At 47.9% G+C, this 18,802-nt stretch overlaps 1 protein-coding gene across 1 annotated transcript in view; it reads left to right on the top strand.

Annotated features, from left to right (window-relative positions):
* The window catches only part of FAM155B (family with sequence similarity 155 member B), a 32,365-nt gene that overhangs the window by 5,149 nt on the left and 8,414 nt on the right, over window positions 1–18,802 (top strand). Inside the window, exon 2 of the mRNA XM_026451787.2 lies at window positions 2–719. Coding sequence (XP_026307572.1) covers window positions 2–719 — 718 coding nt within the window. The remainder of the gene's footprint in view (window position 1; window positions 720–18,802) is intronic.

Genomic DNA, 18,802 nt, shown 5'->3' with positions numbered 1-18,802 from the left:
TGCTGCTCGCTGACCATCTGTGGCTGTGCGCGGGGGCCCGGGCCCGGCCCCGGGTCAGGGAGCTGAGCAGCGCCATGCGGCCGCCCTGGGGGGCCGGCCGGGAGCGGCCGCCGGTGCCTCCTCGCGCGGTGCTGCCGCTGCCGCTGCCGCCGCCGCCGCCGCCGCAGCCCGGCGAGCCTAGCGCGCCCCCGGGCACCTGCGGCCTCAGATACAGCAACCTGACCAAAGCCGCCCCCGCCGCCGGCTCTCGGCCGGTCTGCGGCGGCGTCCCAGAGCCCACGGGGCTGGACGCAGCTTGCACCAAATTGCAATCTTTGCAGAGACTTTTCGAACCCACTACCCCGGCTCCCCCTCTGCGGCCCCCTGACTCCCCTTCCCGTGCCCCGGCCGAGTTCCCCTCCGCCAAAAAAAACTTGCTCAAAGGCCACTTTCGGAACTTCACTCTTTCCTTTTGCGATACCTACACGGTCTGGGACTTGCTGCTGGGCATGGACCGCCCCGACAGCCTGGACTGTAGCCTGGACACCCTGCTGGGGGACCTGCTAGCCGTGGTGGCCAGCCCGGGCTCCGGGGCCTGGGAGGCGTGTAGCAACTGTATCGAGGCGTACCAGCGGCTGGACCGACACGCTCAGGAAAAATATGACGAGTTCGACCTCGTGCTGCATAAATACTTACAGGCGGAAGAGTACTCAATCCGGTCCTGCACGAAAGGCTGTAAGGTAAGGACTGGCTTCCGCAGCCACAACAGCCGCCCTGGGCAGCGGCAGCGGTAGCGGCAGCAGTGGGATTGGAAGAAAAAAGAAAGTCTCCCTTTCTACCCACCCCACCACTCCCACGGTGCCCAGTGCAGCAGTAACCAGTGCCACCCTGGGACCCTCCCTAGTGAAGGGGCCTCAGGGATTCAGGTCAGGTAACCACCTGGCCAACTTCTATTAATTCCGGGTTTGGGCACCTTGGGCCTGGGGCTTCCTGGCGACCTGCCCCCTCATGAGTGGGGAGGGGCCACGGGGCCCTGGGCTGACAATGAGGTGGCAAGAGGGATTGTGCTCCCCCCAGCCTCCATCCTCTGCCAGCCATGCCCCCCTCCTTTCCCAAGCTGGAATTGAACGTCCTGGGACTGGCTGGTGCAGGGGGAAGGCCAAAGACGGGAGGAAGAATATTTGGCAACCAAACCCTCACCCTTTGGCTTCTGCCAGTGGCTGAGAGGAGGAGCACTCCTGGTGGTGGGACACATCAAACTCTTGACCTTATGCGACCTGAGGTGGCTGGCCAGAGCCGAGGCAGGTCAACCCCAGGGGGTGCCTGTCTTCTCCCAAGGAAGTCACCTGCAGGCTCTACTCCCCTGACAAAGGAAGGAGCTGGGAACAGGGAACAGCGACTGGTGGGAAGGCCACTGAAGGTTGGTGCATTCGCATACAAAACTCCCAGTGCCTTCCCAGCACCCCAGGGTGACAGTGGAGGGAAAACTGGCTTTCTAGCTGCTGGGGGTAGGTATCCAGAGGAGAAGCGAGGCAGCTGCAGAACAGGCCCGCCTAGGGAAGAGCTGAGTGTTAAGAAACTTCTTGATCCTCGGCGGGGTTGCTCTGGACAGTTAGGTGGGTGAGGGCTGCAAACATTTGGGACTTGATGCTACTGCCCTGCTCACCCGGCCTGGCCAGGTGACCTGCCTTTGGGAGGAAAGAGAACAGCAAGGTCAAAGGGTCAAATGACAAGGAGACCGGGAGGGGTGGTGACCTCACACATCCTCGAGCTGGGGCCAAGAGCTGGAGAGTGAGACAGTTGCTTTCTAGCCTAGCTCGTCTCCCTCTAAGACTTTGGGGAGGGGCAGAAAATGCCCTTTTCCATCCAGCATGGCCCTTGTGGACTTCTGCAGGGCTTCCATGCTTTTGGCGGGTTCCCTAGGGATTGGGGGCAGAGGGTTGGGCAGGAAAGGGGTAGTTTCTCGCTCCTGACTTCACTTTCTCCTTCTCCTTTTTCCTGCTCTCGTAACCTAGCAGTCTCCCTCCCGCCTCCCTCAGCCTCAGCTGACTCACTGCCTCACTCACACTACCAAATGAGATATTCCACTTCTTAAAGGTGTACAAACAGATAGACACACACACTGCCATACAACATCACCACCACCCTGGGCAAAGTCACATAGACATGCAGAGAGGTCGTCACACCCACAAACAGTGTCACAGAAGCAGATGCCGTGTCACACACACGCACATCTCCCCATGGTGTCAGAGACACGCAGGCAGAAGTACTGTCACATGAAGAAGGACACATTTTGTCTTAACAGAGACACATACCCTTGATGTCAGCCACAGACACATACACTCAGTGGGAGCAGAGAGACAGGGTCCACAAGCAGATGGAATCAAGGATGTCTGTTTTTTGTGGCCCTCCCTTCAACCCCATGGCCCTGTTTTTTGTTTGTTTGTTTGTTTGTTTTGTTTTTTTCCTCAATCACCAGTATGGATGAGAGGCACACCACAACTTCCCCATGGGGTTTTCTCCATGTTGTAGTTGATTCCGATTTCTGTCTGGACCTGAACTAAATACAAATCTCTCATGTTGACTGTTTTACCAAGCAGTGTGACGTAGAAGAAATATATCTGATCTCTCTGATTCAGGAGGCCTTATCACCTCTACCTCTTGTAAGTGGTATGACCTTGGGCAAGTCACTTCACTTCTCTAAGCTTTCATTTCCTCATTTGTAAAACAGCGATCATCATCCTTGCTCTGCCCACATCCTGGGTCTTTTGTGGGGAGAAGGTGCAGATGTATTCTGTAATAAGAATATAACATCTGACATTAATGTAATGCTTAGGGTTTTTCCGCCCCTCTCGTGTATAAGATCAAGGAGGCTGGTGATACTAGCACCATTACTCCCGTTTTACAGATGAGGAAATTTAGGTGCAAGGGGATCAAACGGTTTGCCCTAAGGTCACTCAGATAATGAGCAGGAGTGCCAGGACTCCAGCCCACCTGTTTTGGTGCTAAGCTGGTGCTTTTGCCATGGCCTCACATCAAGTTCCTGATGGCCCTCCCTCCTCTCCTTTGTCTTCTTGTCTGTTTCTCTCCAGCAAACCAGCAAACTCCTCCTGCTCTCTTGCTGCCTGCTGTGCCGGCAGAAGGGCAGTGCCAGCTCCACAGCTCTCTTCCTGCCTTTCCCACCCCTTGTCCAATGCTTTCTCCCTCAACTGAGGCCAGACCCACCTGGGTCTCGAATCCAGCTGTACGATGGGCACTAAGGGAAAAGACAACCTTGCTACCCTTCTTGGACTGTAGGCTCCTCTCTCCTCAGCCCCTCACCCCACCTCCCTGGCAAGCCTTAGTTGCCATTCCCCAACCCTGTTCCTGGGCTCCAAGCCCTCCTGTCCAGTCCCCACTCCAAATGGGATCCCTGGGAGATGATGCCCCACCCTCAGAGCTTCTCCAGAGTGGAGAGCCCACAGCCCCAGGCCAGGATGAAGACGCTTTCTTTACTTCTGGAAAGCAAGCTGGGAACCTCTGTTCCAGAGCCAGGTGACCCCCTGTCCCCAGGGCCCTGTCTTGAGTGCATCAGTTAGCTCTTCCCTGGGTGGCCCCAGAAACCCTGTTCTCTGCCTTTGCAATATCTGCCCCTGTTTCAGGCCACACAGGGCCCCACGAATCATACCTGTCCTCGCTGCTGCCTGTGACACCTCCCAATTTAGTACCAGCTGCAACATTTCCTTAATGTGTGACTGACTTCCTCTCACACGGCAGGGCAATGTTAACTTAGGCAGGCCGATGCCCTTCCCCGCCCTGGCCTCTCCCAGCTCCTAGGGTCATGCCTCACCTCTCTCTTATCTCCCTATGCATCTCCCCAAGCCCTGTTTCCTCTAACCCCCACCCCAGTCTCTTGGACCTAGCTAGGGTTACTGGACAACCACCTCACTCCCTCATGCCTCTCCATCCTCCCAGTTCTGCCACACTTCTGCCTTTCTGATTGCCTCTTCCCCCACCTCTCTCTTTCCTACTCTCTCTTCAGAACATTCAGACTAGGGAGAGTGATGGAGATGGGGGCAAAATCCTGACTTCTCTCAAAGCTATTGATCTGAGAGGGAGTAGAGGCCCAAGGGAGGGACAGGTCTTAGCTCTCTCACCAGCCATAGGGTTGCATTAGTAAAGATGAGTACCAGGGAAAGATGTGATAGTTCTGCTCTACTCCAGACTGACCCAAGCACACCTGGCAGACAGTATGTTTGATTTTGGGTCTCACACTGACTAGGCTGAGGAGGAGGCAGGAACCCATGTTCTTCTGGAGAGAGTTGAAGGAGGTGTTTCACTTGGTGAAGAGGCGACTCAGGCAGACATGCTGTCTGACTTCACACCTCAGAAGAGTTGACATGGTATCAATGAAGAAGCATGACCTGCGTAGCCCCAAAGGGCTTTTGTAGTTAGAAAGTCCTAGGTTAAAACCTAGTTCTTTTATTTATTACCTGTGTAACCTTGAGCTAGGGACGTCAACTCTCTGAGCCTCACTTTTCTCACCTGTAAAATGGGGCTAATTCATTGTAACAGTCCTGTGAGGTCATTATTAATGAGAAGAGTCTTTACAGTACCTAGACCTGCCATAGCAGAGTTGCTCAGTTTCTTCCTTTCAAAAAAGAAACAGACTGCCTTAGGAGGAAGTGAGTTCCTCCTCCCAGGAAGTATCTGGCCCGGTACAGGTGGACCCCTGGGGAAAATGCCATGGAGGCAACTCTGACACCAGATTTTGAGCAGAGTTGGACCCGGTGACCTTTGAGGTCTATTTCTGCCTGGATTTTAGGCCTGGGAGCAAAGCTTGCTCCTTGAACAGCAGCACTGGATGGGGAGGGCTGGGGAAGGAGGTTGGTCCTAACGCCCACACAAAGAGAGGGGGTGGGGGGCTGCCAGAGCCAGCGCCTTGCCTTCTGCCCGTACCCGCTGGGGCCCTGCTCTTCCTCCACTCCGGCTGGCAGCTGTTTCTGCCTCACTGCCTTCCTCTCTCCTCCCACCTGCCACAGCTTTCCTGCCAAGCAGGACTCCTTGCTAACACTGGGTATGAGGGGTGCTGCGAGCAGGGAGCCCAGGGCACTGGGTAAAGGACAGGAGCCCCAAGTTGGCCAGTGGTCTCTGTTACCATCACACAGGCTTGCAGTCAGGGAGCCTCCCTGACCCAGGGCTCTTAGAGCCAGAGAGGTGCCCTGGTCCCTGTTTGGGGGTAGAGGAAGGGGCAGGCTGTCAATAAACAGCCTCTTGGGAGCCATGGCAAACCCTGCCCTGGGGGAGGGGCCTCCAGATCCACAGAAGCTCATCTCATCACCAAGGAATGTGAGTGTGGGGTTCTGGGAAGGAGCAGGAACCAGGAATCCTGGAGCAGGGACAGAGAGGAGGCAATGTTTATAGCTAGGACAAGGACACAGTGAATTAAGACTGGGAGGAGGAAAGTGGCCTCATGCTCACACCTTTCCAGACCCTTCACGCCCACCCTGACCTGCCCCATCTCCAACCCCCATATTCTTCCCACATGTTAGCTCACACCCAACATGCCTATCCACTTTCCAATGACCCTACAACCTTCCCAATCTTCTACTTATCACCCTAGGCTCTTCCCAAGTCACACCCACACCTTACTCCCTCTACCTATAGTCCTCCAACCCCTATCCCTCCTGACAGTGACCTCTACCCCCTTTCACCCCAACTCTGGACCTCACTCCCCACCTGTTTCCTGTCAACAGTCAGCCCCTCACATTCCACCTTACTCCCCCTATTCCCATCTCCCACCTGACACCCCGCCTAAACCTGTACTCCAAGATCCCACACCTTCTTCTGGCCCGCATGCCCCTTGGGCCTTGCATCACTCACACTCCACTCACACTTGACCTCCCTTTTCCCCATCCCTTGTCTTGCTCCCTTTCATCTTCTGGTCCTCTCTTCTGCCCTCTTTCCTCCTGCCTCACCCTCTCCCTCTCTGCTGTCTTTCTCCCACTTCCCTTCTCTTCTTACCATTCAGGGTAGACATGTACATGTGTGCATGCACACACAGACACACATCCCCCAGTCTTCTTCATGGCTACTTCCCATCCTTCCCGCAGGCTGGTGCCTGACTACTACAGTCACCATAGCAACGGGAACCTCCAGGAAGGATACACTGGTATCTCCTGAAGGTGGGGGTTGGGGGAGTTAGGTGGAGAAAGGGAGCCTAACAGCCTCCCACCCAGTACCATGGTCTGGCAGGAAGAGTCTTCTGAACATGGTGAAGGTGGAAGTCAGGAGATGGAAGACAGTGGGTGGGACCAAGATCAAAGGAGGGTCAAGAATCTCCCAACACATCATAAGCATGAGAGGGTGCTTCTAAGCCATGCAGGTGCATGCTGGTCCCCTCTGGATATGTCAGTACCCTAAGGAAAGGGTATACCCACTTTTTTACATGTGGGTAGGGACATTGGCTGACACCTCAGACTCAGGGGTGGGAGTGTGTCCTAGAAAAACTTCTCCTTTGGGGCAGTTCTTCTGTGCCCCCACCCTCTGAGGCTGTTTACCTGCTGTGTGCCCGTACAGACTGGGCATCAAACCTGCCCTTCCCAGCTCATTTCTCAACCACATGTAGATTCCAGCTGCTAGTGTTAGCTGAAAGCCAGGGGTGGCCCCTGCTTCTGGGGGTCTGGACAAATCTGGACCACTACAAGCACCATTCTCCAATGCTGGCCTGGTAGGTCTCTGGGGAATGGGTATGTTTGCATTTTGTGTGATTACAAGCACACAGACCAGAGTGTGTGCAAGAGGCCAGGGATGCTGGACCAGCCTTTTCTCCCTGGGCATAAAAGTGGGTTCATTAAAGCCTGAATTTTTGATACTGTGAGCCAGATAGGTGCTTAGAGGGGAGAGCAAGGGCACCAGGCGAGCTGCAGCTGGCTCTGGAGAAGGAAGGAGTTACTACGGAGTGACAGGGACTGCCAGGGCCAAAGCTCCTGCTGGAATGCATTCTGGGGAAAGTAGCTGGAACATGAGCCACAAGTCTATGGGCCAGAAGATGAGGCCAACTGGCTGCAAAGATGAAAGAGCTAAGAAAGGGGAAGGAAAGAAGAAAGTTGTGAGCCTTTGAGTGCCTAGGAGATGCCAGGGGCTTTATATATGTTCATGAACTCATTTAATCCTGGCAGTCATCCTAGCAGGCAGGCACTATCATCATTCCCATTTTACACACGAGACAACTGAGGCTCAGTGAGGTGAAATGACCTTCCCAGGCCACATAGCAAAAGGACTGGCATACAAACCTAGGTCTGTCTGTTCTTTCTCCAGTGCACAGATGCATGAAGAAAATGCTAATAATCTCCTCCAGCTGTCAGAGGTAGTGCCCAGCTGGCCACTGAGAGGCTGGGCTGAGAAGCTGGACGGACTGAAAGGGAGGCCCAACAGAGCCTATTGGCAGCTTAGAGGTCCTCTGGAGTGGCCCAGATCCAAAATGAGGACCCACCAACATCCTCTTTGTTCAGTATCCCAGTCTCTTGTCCTTGAACCCAGTGACAATCACTGTTACCTTCCTGGAATAGCAACAAGAGAATGGGCACAAGGAAGGAACTGGAAAGGAGACCTGGGCTCCTCTCGCCTGGAGGGAAGGTATCTCTGTTACATTCTCAGCCCCAATCTGCTGGAGGGATCAAGCAGAGCAAGTGGGGAGAAGGTGCAAAACATTAACCTAAGTTAGTCCCTAAGCAGGCCTAATGCAGGCCTGAGACCCTGGCCTCCACATCCACTGCACCTCAACATGTGCAATTTCTCCATATCCTTGCCCATGCTGGTAGAGCTGGAAGGGAAAACGACTGCAGTAAGACTGTCGCCCCAGAGTCCGCTGAGGCCTGGCCTGGGCTTTGGATGCCCAGTACCCATGCAAGGGTTTTGGTGAGCCCCTAACCTTGAATACCTAGGCTTTTCTTGGGGATTGAAGGAAGTGCCAACCCACCAAATTCTGCCAGAAGAGGGGCATTTGGTGGCGGTGGGTGTTACCAATGTTCCCTGTCTTACTTGGTTTTAAGAAGATAGCATGGCTACCTGGCTGATCTGTGAAAGGTGAGCTTGTCTGTTTAGTGTTGAACTCGTTAAAACTTCCAACCAAGTTAATCTCTTAGAATTATTATAGTCTCAGAATCTTATAAGAATATCTTTTTTTTTTTTTTTTCCAGTTAACCAAAAAGGTCTTGGAGAAATTTTAGAACGTAGAAGTATAAAAGGAAAAACGTCCCAGAGCACTTAGTCTTTTTTTTTTTCCTGTGGTAAAATATACATAACATAAAATTGACCATTTCAACCATTTTTAAGTGTACAATTCAGTGGAATTAAGCACATTTGCAGTATTGTACAATCATCACCACTATGCCTTTCTGAAACGTTTCCATCCTCCCAAACAGAAACTCTGTGCCCATTAAACAGTAACACCAACATGGCACAAGTATACATATGTAACAAACCTGCACGTTATGCACATGTACCCTAGAACTTAAAGTATAATAAAAAATAAATAAATAAATAAAAAATTAAAAAAAAAAAAAACAGTAACTCCCAGCTGGGCGCGGTAGCTCATGCCTGTGATCCCAGCACTTTTGGAGGTCGAGCTGAGCAGATCACCTGAGGTCAGGAGTTCGAGACCAGCCTGGCCAACATGGCAAAACCCCAGCTCTACTAAAAATACAAAACAGCCGGGCATGGTGGTGCACACCTGTAATCCCAGCTACTCAGGAGGCCGAGACAGGAGAATCACTTGAACTCTGGAGGTGGAGGTTGCTGTGAGCTGAGATTGTGTCGCTGCACTCCAGCCTGGCTGACGAAGTCAGACTCTGTCTCAAAAAATAAAAAAAAATTAAAAAAAAATAACTCCCCATTCTTCCCTCCTTCCAACCCCTGGTAAGCATTATTCTACTTTCTGTCTCTAGGAATTTGAGTAGATACTTCATATAAGTAGAGTCATACACTATTTGTCCTTTTGTGTCCAGCTTATTTCATTTAGCATGATGTGTTCAAGGTTCATCCGTGTTGCAGTATGCATCAGTACTTCATTCATTTTTATGGCTAATAGTCCATTGTATATCCATGACATATTTTGTTTATCTATTTGTTGGTGGGCGTTTGGGTTATTTCCACTTTTTGGCTATTGTAAATAATGCTGCTATGAACATTGGTGTACAGGTATCCTTTGCGTCCCTGCTTTCATTTCTTTTGGGTTTATATTAATGCCTAGGAGTGGAATTGCCAGATCATATGGCAATTCTATGTTTAACTTTTTGAGGAACTGCCATCCTGTTTTCCACAATGGCTGTACCATTTTACATTATATTACATTTTATGTTATACATTCTGCATCATTTTACATACATAACAGCAATACACAAGAGTTCCAGTTTCTGCACATCCTTGTCAACACTTGTTATTTTTGAAGTGTTTTCGATAATAGCCATCTTGATATGTGTTACTGTATTTTTACACAGTTGAAATCATAGTGTTTTTTACCCTGCTCTTTTAAGCTTGTTACACTATCTTTTTATATAATTAAATATTCATAAACATCATTCTTGATGAGTGTACGATATTCCATCATGTGAATGTAATGTAATGTATTTAACTAGTCCCCTATTGACATCTATGTTACTTCCAACATTTTACTATTATAAATAATACTGTGATGATATTCTTTGTTCATAAATCTGTTTCAGACCTACGATTCTTTTTTACTAATAAATGCTATCTCAGTCATTTTTTCTTATTTCTCTACTTTGCTGAGTTTTTAAAAATCACAAAATAATGCATGCTCTTTGTACCAAATCTAACAATACAGTGGTTTATAAAGAAAACATTAATGATCCTCCTATTAGCTCCTCTCCCAATCCCACTGCCTGAGGTCCCTGATGTTAACAATATGGAGTGTGTTCTCTTACCCCTCTGTCCAGGCTTACATAAACGTCTATACACAAAATGACTTTTTCTTTCCTTTTGCATACAAATAGGAGCATAGACATTAATTCTGCAGGATGAAGTTTCAGAGCTAGACTTACAGAATCAAAGAGTATTAACCTTTTTGAGGCTCTTGACATACATTACCAACTTTCTTTCAAATTACTGGGTTATTCTAGTTTATACCCTCACCAAAAGTGTGAGACTAATGCAACACCCTTTTCCAGTATTGGCTATCACATCTTTAAAGCTTTACTAATTTGGTAGTTGAAAAATGGTACAGCATTGGCTTTTCATTTGCATTCCTTAAGTCAGATGTTTGTTTTTCTTGTTTATAGGCCATTTGTCTTGCCTGCTTTGTGAATTGTCTTTTCATGTTTTCTGTTTCCCTTACTGATTTGTATGTGCTTTTTTGTATGTACTAATGATATTAACCTTTTTCTAATCACATTTGTGGCAGATTTTTTTCATTTGCTATTTGCACCATAGAGCTGAAAGGAGGGAATGGAAAGGAAGAGAACTATTCCACAAACTTTGTGTCCTTTATCTTACTTAATTCTTGCATCTGCCTTATGAAGTACATATATATTATTCCCATTTTACAGAGGAGAAGACAGGCTCAGAGAGGTTAAATGGCTAGCTTAAGGTCATCCAGCTAGTAAGAGTTGGAGCTGGGATTTGAACCCACGTCAAATCCAGGGATTTGAATGGCAGCAGACAATGGTACCACCCAACCTTTGTTGGTGTAATTATACTATCGGTAAAGCTTTGTGTGGTAAAGCTTCGTGCTAGTTCCTTAACAGGCATCATTTACAGAAAAGTAAGGGTACATACTTTTATTATCTCCATTTTACAGATGAGGAAAGTGTGGATCAGGGAAGTCCAGTCACTTGCCTGAGGTTTTATAACCAGTATGAGCAGACGTAGGGTTTGGATGGCATGACTGTTTGAGTTTAAAGATGTTTGACCCTGTCTTCCCACTGTATTTGCTTACTCCCTAGGCATCAACTTCTTGGATCCAACTTGAGGCTCAGGAAGGAAAAATGCCTTTCTCACAGTCACCAGAAAGTTAGTGGCTGAGTCCCTGTCTCCCTACAGGAGGTGACTTCTCCTAATTCACACAGTTGGTAGCAGAGCCAGAATCTGAAGCCAGCTCTAACTCTCTATCTAACTGGAGCAGGGGCTTCTCGATGAAGAGAATTTGTGGAATATGCTGGGGAGAAGGAGTTGGGGAGAAAGTGGAGTGCATAGATACCCCGAGACTTTTCTGAAGGAATGGACTCTGGCATTGGAGTCTTCCAGGGTGAGGCTACTCTAGAAGCCCCCAGATGGTAGGACCTGGGACAGGAGAACTCACGTTCTGAGGCAAGAAAATCTTTCTTCTGAAGACAGCTGCCTTCCCTTCACCAATTGTTAAGATTAAAACAGGAATAGTGAGCCTTCGGCTCTGGGTAGGAAGCTGATGGGTGCAGAAGAAGCAAAGCAGTGTTTGCCTCTTTTTAACACCTCCATCTCCCAGGGTGTGTGCGTGTGCACGTGTATGTGTGCATATGCGTGCGCGTGTGAGAAAGGAATACTTTGCTTGTGGAATGGAAATGATCATTCGTGGCACCTAATATCCAAATGCTATTCCCCCCACATCTACTTACAAAGAAAACTTGACTCATATGGAGAATGGACTACACAGACTGATTTTACAGAGTCACCCCTCCCATCCAGACCTACAAATCTCTCCCTAATTTGATGTGAAATTATGTCAAAACGAGATTTGTTTGAGTCCACAGGCTTCAGCGGTTGTAATGAATTGAAGGGGACCATCCCAAGGGCAATATGAGTATAAAAGTTTGGACACCGAAGTCCAGAGTAACCTGACTTCAACTTCCAGTTCAAAATCTGTCTTCTCTGTAGAATAGCTGTTGAGAACTTGAACATATTCTTTAATCTCTATTGGAATCTCACTTTCCTCACGTTTGGAACTAAAAAATAGGGTTATTATGAGGCTTAAATGCCATGAAGCATGCTAATCTCTTAAGAGCACAGTGCCTGTGAGATGGAAAGTGCTCAAGACAGGCTAGCCACATTGTTATTATTGTTATTGGCTGTGGACCTTGGACAAATTATTTAAACTCTTTGGTCCTCCTTGTCCTCATCTGTAAAGATCTGTCTCTGCCTCAAGGGATGGTTGTGAGGTTTCAGTGAGTTAAGAAATGTCAGGGTCAGGTGATTAGAACAGAGCCTGGCATATAGTAAGCACTTAATAAATGGTAGCTATTATTATTCTCTCCTTAATTAGGTGTGTTTAATCCAAATGACTGCTTAATATCTAATTGAGATTGGCAACACTGGGGCGGGCTACTTAGGAGTAGGGAAAGGTAATTTGTGAGCAGGAGGTGAAGTATCTGGGGTGGGAGATGACGAGCCAGAGGATTCTAGTGAGGGAAGGCACAAGGATATGCTTAGATGGGGGAGTAAAGAGGCAGAGAGGGAGATGGAAAGACTCCAAAGCCCTTGATTTACCTCATCACTAAAGACCAAGCACAGCTGACAGTCATCTTTGATCACATCTCTGTTCTCTCCAGCCTCTCATCTTTCTGGCAAGGCACAGCATTTGGAGGAGGAGGTAAAGATCTGTCTTTGGTGATCGGTGGAGAAGGCTGGAGATTGCTTCCTGGGCCTGGGCCTGGGCCTGGGCCCGGGCCCGGGCCCAGGTATAGCTGTATGTGGCAAACAAGTGTGCCTGGGAAGGGGAAGTGTGTGCAGCTCAAGGGAACCTGTGGCTGTCACTGTCACAATGGCACCATTCCCGTGGTAATCTGCACAACCATTGTGCACAGAAGCTCCCAAAGCTCCCCTCCTCTCATCTTAGTCCTCTGTGTGGCTGTGGGACCCCTTATTAGCTCTGTTGTCCTGATAAATTTACCGTGGTCCAGACAGTGATGATGGAGTAGATGATCCAGGGCAGGGCAGTGCAGGGCCTGGGCCTCTGCAGCAGGTTCAGTGTGGGCTGAGTCTGGCGAGGTTGGTCAGATCAGGTCTTGGAGATTTTGTTTTTTGTTTTTGAGGTTCGTGGCTGCAAAGCAGTTTGTTTTTATTTAAAATTCACTTTATCAAAGTACTGTATTTTCATAATTTTAAAAGGCATGTACAAGCTATATATATATATACACACATATATATGTGTACACACACGCACACCTCAAGCCTCACTCTTCAAACACTTGAGACACTCTTGACTGTTTCTTCTGATATTTACTTCAATATTTCTAAATGGTATGCTAATATTGCTATTTCTTGTTTTTTTCTGTTTTAAATATTTGTGTATGCACACACATATAGATATTCACACGTACACATATCTACACCTGTGTGTATATATCTCATTTATATGTATTCTTGTAGCTTATAAGGCTTTTAAATTCTATATATAAAATATCTGTTAAATGACATACATAGATCTCAATGTTTATCATTAAAACAGTAGCCCTCTACTCCACCCCTGAGCCTCAATCTTAAGAATTAAATACTTCCAACTCTCTTAGCTGTTTTCTTCTGATATTTACCTCCACATTTCTAAATGCCATGTCAATATTCTATTTCCCAATTTTTCTCTTTTAAATATCTGTTGACTTTTAAAATGTGATTAGAGGAAGATTTAGTTCTTTTACTCCCAGCAGCACTTAACATACACACATACTTCCCCTCCCCTCATACATTCAGTATTGGCAAATCAAAATTTCTGGTTTTAACAATATTCCAGTTTATATTACTAGAATGATAAATATTGTTCACAGCTGAGTTATATAGAATACTGTGATTATGTTTCCTTCCTTGGTCATCTTGTTTGCATGGAGTTAATAATTGCCTCTTGTTTTTTGTTTGCTTAGTTTTCTCATTTTTTGCTGATACATTCCCAATTTCTTTATCAGAACTATAAAATCTCACACAAACACTTTCATAACCCATTATTTTCACTTTTTTTCTTAGAGCTCTCCACCTTGCTCTAGTTGCTAGAGGTTTGGTTTTCAAGTACTTGTCAAGTACCTCCATGTGTATACCTCGTCCACTTATATACCCACCTCCATGTGAAGCCCTGAGGACAGTGGACAGATGAGTAAGATACAGTCTGTCCTTGGTGAATCTACAGTCTCATGCGTGTATAATTTATAGAAATGTCTTACCAGAAGGCTCTGTGTTAAGACTGACCTAGGCTGTCCCTTTGGTCCCACACTCAGGCGGCCGTCCTCTTCTTTGTTTCCCATGAGTTACCAGAATGTGATACAGTCCCCCAAAGAGCAAATGTGACCTTAGACTGCATTAACAAAAAGTTTCTAGGACAGGAGGGATGATACCTCTGCTTCACGTTGTGTTGATAAATCCTATCCAGGGATTGTGTGTAGTTGCAAAGGACATGGAAATACAGGGACTCATCTGAATGTGAACAACCAGGCTAAGAGAGGACTGTAAACCACATCTTTTGAAATAGTTGAAAAAAAAATTGGGGATGTTTGGCCTCTTGAAAGAGTAGTCTACACATAGCTATCTTCAATCTTATTTCCTCACATTTCCTTTTCAATTTTCTACAGGGTGGTTTCTGCCCCCACTGCTCCACTGAAACTGCTCTCACCATAATGAGACTGCCTCTTAATTCCCCAAACCACTGTGTTCCTATCTAAATCCTTATCTGCTGGCCACTCCCTATTCTTTGAAATTCTCTCCTCCCTTAATTGGCAGAATGCCTCTCTCCTGTTTCTCCTCCAGTCTCTTGAGCCACTCCTCCATCTTCATCTGATTCTTTTCTTCCATCTGACCCTTAAATGTTAGTTTTTCTAGGGATCTGTTGATCCCTTTCTCTATCTACTCTCCCTAGGCAACGCCATCCACTTTCTAGGCTTCCACAATTGCTGACGCAGCCAGGGTGAGCTAGGTTATGCTCTGGTAACAAACAACTCCCAAATATCTGAGGTTTAGCACAACAGATGGTTACTTCTTTCTCATGATACATGTCTGAAACAGGTCATCAGGGAACATCGGCTCATGATAGTCACCAAAGACCCAGCATGGTAGAGAATCCAACATAACACTGCTTCCACAGTCAGCATCAGAGGGAGGAGAATGTGGCACATCATACATTTGCTCTTTAAACTTCTCCCCAGAAGTAACTCATGTCACCTCAATTCACACTTCATTGACCAAAGCAAGTCATATGGCCATGCCTAACTTCAGAGGGTGTGGGAAAGTGTAGTCCTACTATGTTCTTGATGACTAAGTCCCTAACCCCTGATGACTTCCAGGCCTTTATGCAGACCCTTCTTCTGAGCTGACTACTGTGTCCAGCTGCCTCCTCAGCATTTCCACCTGGCTGACTCACATATACCTCAAAGTCAACATGACCCCAAACTGAATTTATCGTCTTCACCCCCAACTCTATGCCTCCTGTTTTCCCTGCCTTAATAAATGAAACTATTCATCCAGCTACCCAAGCCAGAAGCTTGGTCATCATCCTGGATCTCTCCCTCTCTCTCATTCCCCACATCCTTAAGTAATCCTGGTGATTCTACCTCTTTAACATCTCTTCCCACATCCACCCTCTCCTCCCTATTTCTCAATTCTGCCATTGTTGCCTTAGTCGGGGTCCTCATAACCTCTCACTCAGACTGTTGGAATTGTCTCGTAACTGGTCTCCATGCCTCCAGTCTTGATGCCTATACTCCATCATCCACACTTTCAGACAGAAGTCTGAAAAGTTAGTCATGTGAGTGGCAAGTGATCTTTAAGTAGGCAATTATTTGAAACCTATTAAAGGCCCTCCATTGCCTATAGGATGAAGCCCAGCTCCTTGTCAGCTTCCAGAGCATATCATAACCATGGCCATGGCCTTCCTCTGCAACCTCATCTCCCATTGTGTCCCACTTTGCGCCCTCTAACTATGCTGAACTACCTACAGTCTCTAAACTCAACACTTCCAGGCCTTTATGCCTGCTCATTTCTTTGCTTGAAGTGTACTTACTCTTTCCATATTCCACCTAGTTACCTTCTACTCATTTTTTTTCAATTCCTAACTCAACCCTCTCCCACATGGAGATGTTTTCCTGTCCTTCAGCCCTCAAAACACAGTTGATCACTCCACCCTTAATGCTACTACTGTACCAAGGAGATACAATGCTTCTTGACTTACAGGGGGGTTACACCCTGGGAAACCCATTGTAAGTTGAGAATATCATAAGTTGAAAATGCATTTAATACACCTAACCTACCAAACATCATAGCTTAGCCTAGCCTACCTCAGACGTGCTCAGAACACTTACACTAGCCTACAATTAGGCAAAATAATCCAACACAAAGTGTATTTGATAATAAAGTGTTGAATATATCATGTAATTTATTGAATACTGTACTGAAAGTGAAAAACAGAATGGTTGGATGGGTACTTGAAGTATCATTTCCACTGAATATATATTGCTTTCTCACTATGGTAAAATTGAAGAAGTGTAAGTTGAGCCATCATAAGTTGGGGACTGTCTGTGCTACCTATCACAGTGACTTCAAATGATTGATTCATATAATTGTCTCCCCTGCTCCTTGAAGACAGGAATCTTGTCTTACTCATCTCTATTATCTGTAGTTCCCAGTACAGTGCCAGGCACTCAGAAGATGTTCAAGAAATGTTCGCATGGACAAATAATGAGAAAACCAGGCTCAGAGAAGTCTAAAAATACCTGCAGGGTTGGCACGGGGGACAGGAAGGTAGCTGTTCCATATGGCACCAGAAGAGTTAGTAAGAGCCGCGAGTGAAGCCACAAGGAGGAATTAGTTCAAAAGAAGGAAGAACTTCTGTAACTGCTAGAGTTATCTGAAGATATGGGCTGCCCTAGGACAGCATGACCCCCTGTGACAAGGCTTACAATCAGAAACTGGATAAGCACTTGGCAGTGATGTTGGAGTGGAAATTCCAACAGCAGATAGGGCAGTGTTGTGATGGTTCTCATGGTCCCTTCTATTCTGGAACAGTCATGAACCTGACTCCTCTGCTCACCTGATTGACATGGATTATCTAGGCCCCTTCAGAGCTGCTCCTACATTAGGGACACTGTTTCTCCACTGGACCAACCCTGTCCAGGCTGGGCCCATCCAGCCACTGGCCTTTGAGCAGATGGCCCAAGAGGCTTGATGGTGGGAGAGCTTTCTGGAAGTGCACTGGCTCTAGGTTCTCACCCTCTTCTCCAGCCATCTCCCCTGCCTTTCCTTCAGGCCAGGCCGCTTTGACTCATGATTGCTCAGTCTGAGAAGCAGGACAGCTGTTGCTTATTTTTTACAGCCACTTAAGTAGAGCCCTATCGTCCACCTGGATTTGCCCTTTAATGCCTCTAATCCCAGTTTGATTCTACCAATCCCAATGAACTACTTTCCCCAGAGTTACGTCCATGATCTCCTTCCTCTGGTTGAGGAGACTGACTTTGACCTAACCCTGTTCTGATCCAATACTTTGAAAGCCCCGAGTCGGGACTAGGAACACTTGGCTCTTTTCAGACCCTGCCCGAGGGGGTCCCTCACACACTTCTCTGTGTGCTGATGGATGCAGTACAAAGAGGCATCAGGTTAGCAATCAGGTTGCCTCCCTTCGAATCATGGCTTATAGTTGATTTCTTCCATGCCTCTGACTTGGCTAAGTCGACCCTCTTCTTTGGGCCTCAGTTTCCCTATGGGTAAAATCTGGGAGCGGAGTTTACTGTGGTGTCTGTGCACAGTGGATTTCATCCCCATATGTAGCTCACATTGCTGCTTTGCCTCCACAGGCTCTGCAGCTGCAGCTCCAGCTGCTGGTCAATGGCCCCAGGGGTACATTAGGAAGACAAGCAGCCCTGGAGAGAAGGCCTATAGGGAGGGTTTGGATGGGGAAACAGGCCCCAGGGAGGGAAGCAAGTTAGAATCCAAGAAGGAAACTGCTTAACTTCCTGGTTGGCAAGCACTAAAGCTCTCCTCCCCGGAGGGCTTTTCAGCCCCAGAACCGAGGAGCTTGGGATGGCCTCCGCTTTCTAAACTTTCTGGTCCTGAGTCCTGGCTTTGGGATGTAAAAGTCTTCTTTCTAGAGGAGAGTAGGGATGAGGATGCCGTGGCCAGGGCTGCAAGCCTCAGAGCCGGAGGGTAAGGCTCTCTGGATCCTCCCTAGACTGGCAACTGCAGAGCCCAGGAGGGGTGGTGACCCCTCTCATCTTGCCCCTCCCATTTCAGGAGTGCTCTGCAGCCCAGCTGGGAGGAGGGATGGGACAGCCTTCGCAGCTTCCTTTTTGGGTTAATTGGTGTTCCCTCTAGTTATTCCCTGCTTCCTTCCCCTCCCAGTTCCCATAGCAACTGGGCTGTAGCAGCCAGAACTTGATTGAGCCCAGCAGTGGCCCAACTGAGGTGGGGAAAGGAGGGCACTGCCAGGTCAATGCTTCCCACCCCACCCACCCCCCACTGCCATCTCAAGAGTTCAGGATGGTTAAGCTCAGAGGACAGGACATAATTGGAAAGCCTTTTATGCCAGGGCTAGAGTTTGAAGAGCCTAACACGCCAGAGCAGGTCTGGTTCTCCTCAGCTCTCCTCCCGTCCCCACGCCCTGTGTCCTGCCTCTCAAATTTTGAATTCAATGTTGCTGGTAGGATTGTTCGGTAGGAAGAACCCTGGAGTGGAGGTGGGAAACCAGGTTTCCAGTTCCTCCCAAACCGATGGTTCTCAACTGTGGCTGCATACTAAAATTGCCTGAGGTATTTTGAAAAACTACAGATGTGTAGGCTCCACCCACAAGGATTCTGACTTAGTTGGTCTGGGTGTGATGTGAGCCAGACAGGAGTATTTGTGTGTGTGTGTGTGTGTGTGTGTGTGTGTGTGTGTGTGTGTGTGT

The sequence above is a fragment of the Piliocolobus tephrosceles genome, chromosome 12 (genome assembly GCF_002776525.5).
Source record: "Piliocolobus tephrosceles isolate RC106 chromosome 12, ASM277652v3, whole genome shotgun sequence".
Lineage (NCBI taxonomy): Eukaryota > Metazoa > Chordata > Mammalia > Primates > Cercopithecidae > Piliocolobus > Piliocolobus tephrosceles.
This window is presented reverse-complemented; position numbering and strand designations above follow the sequence as displayed.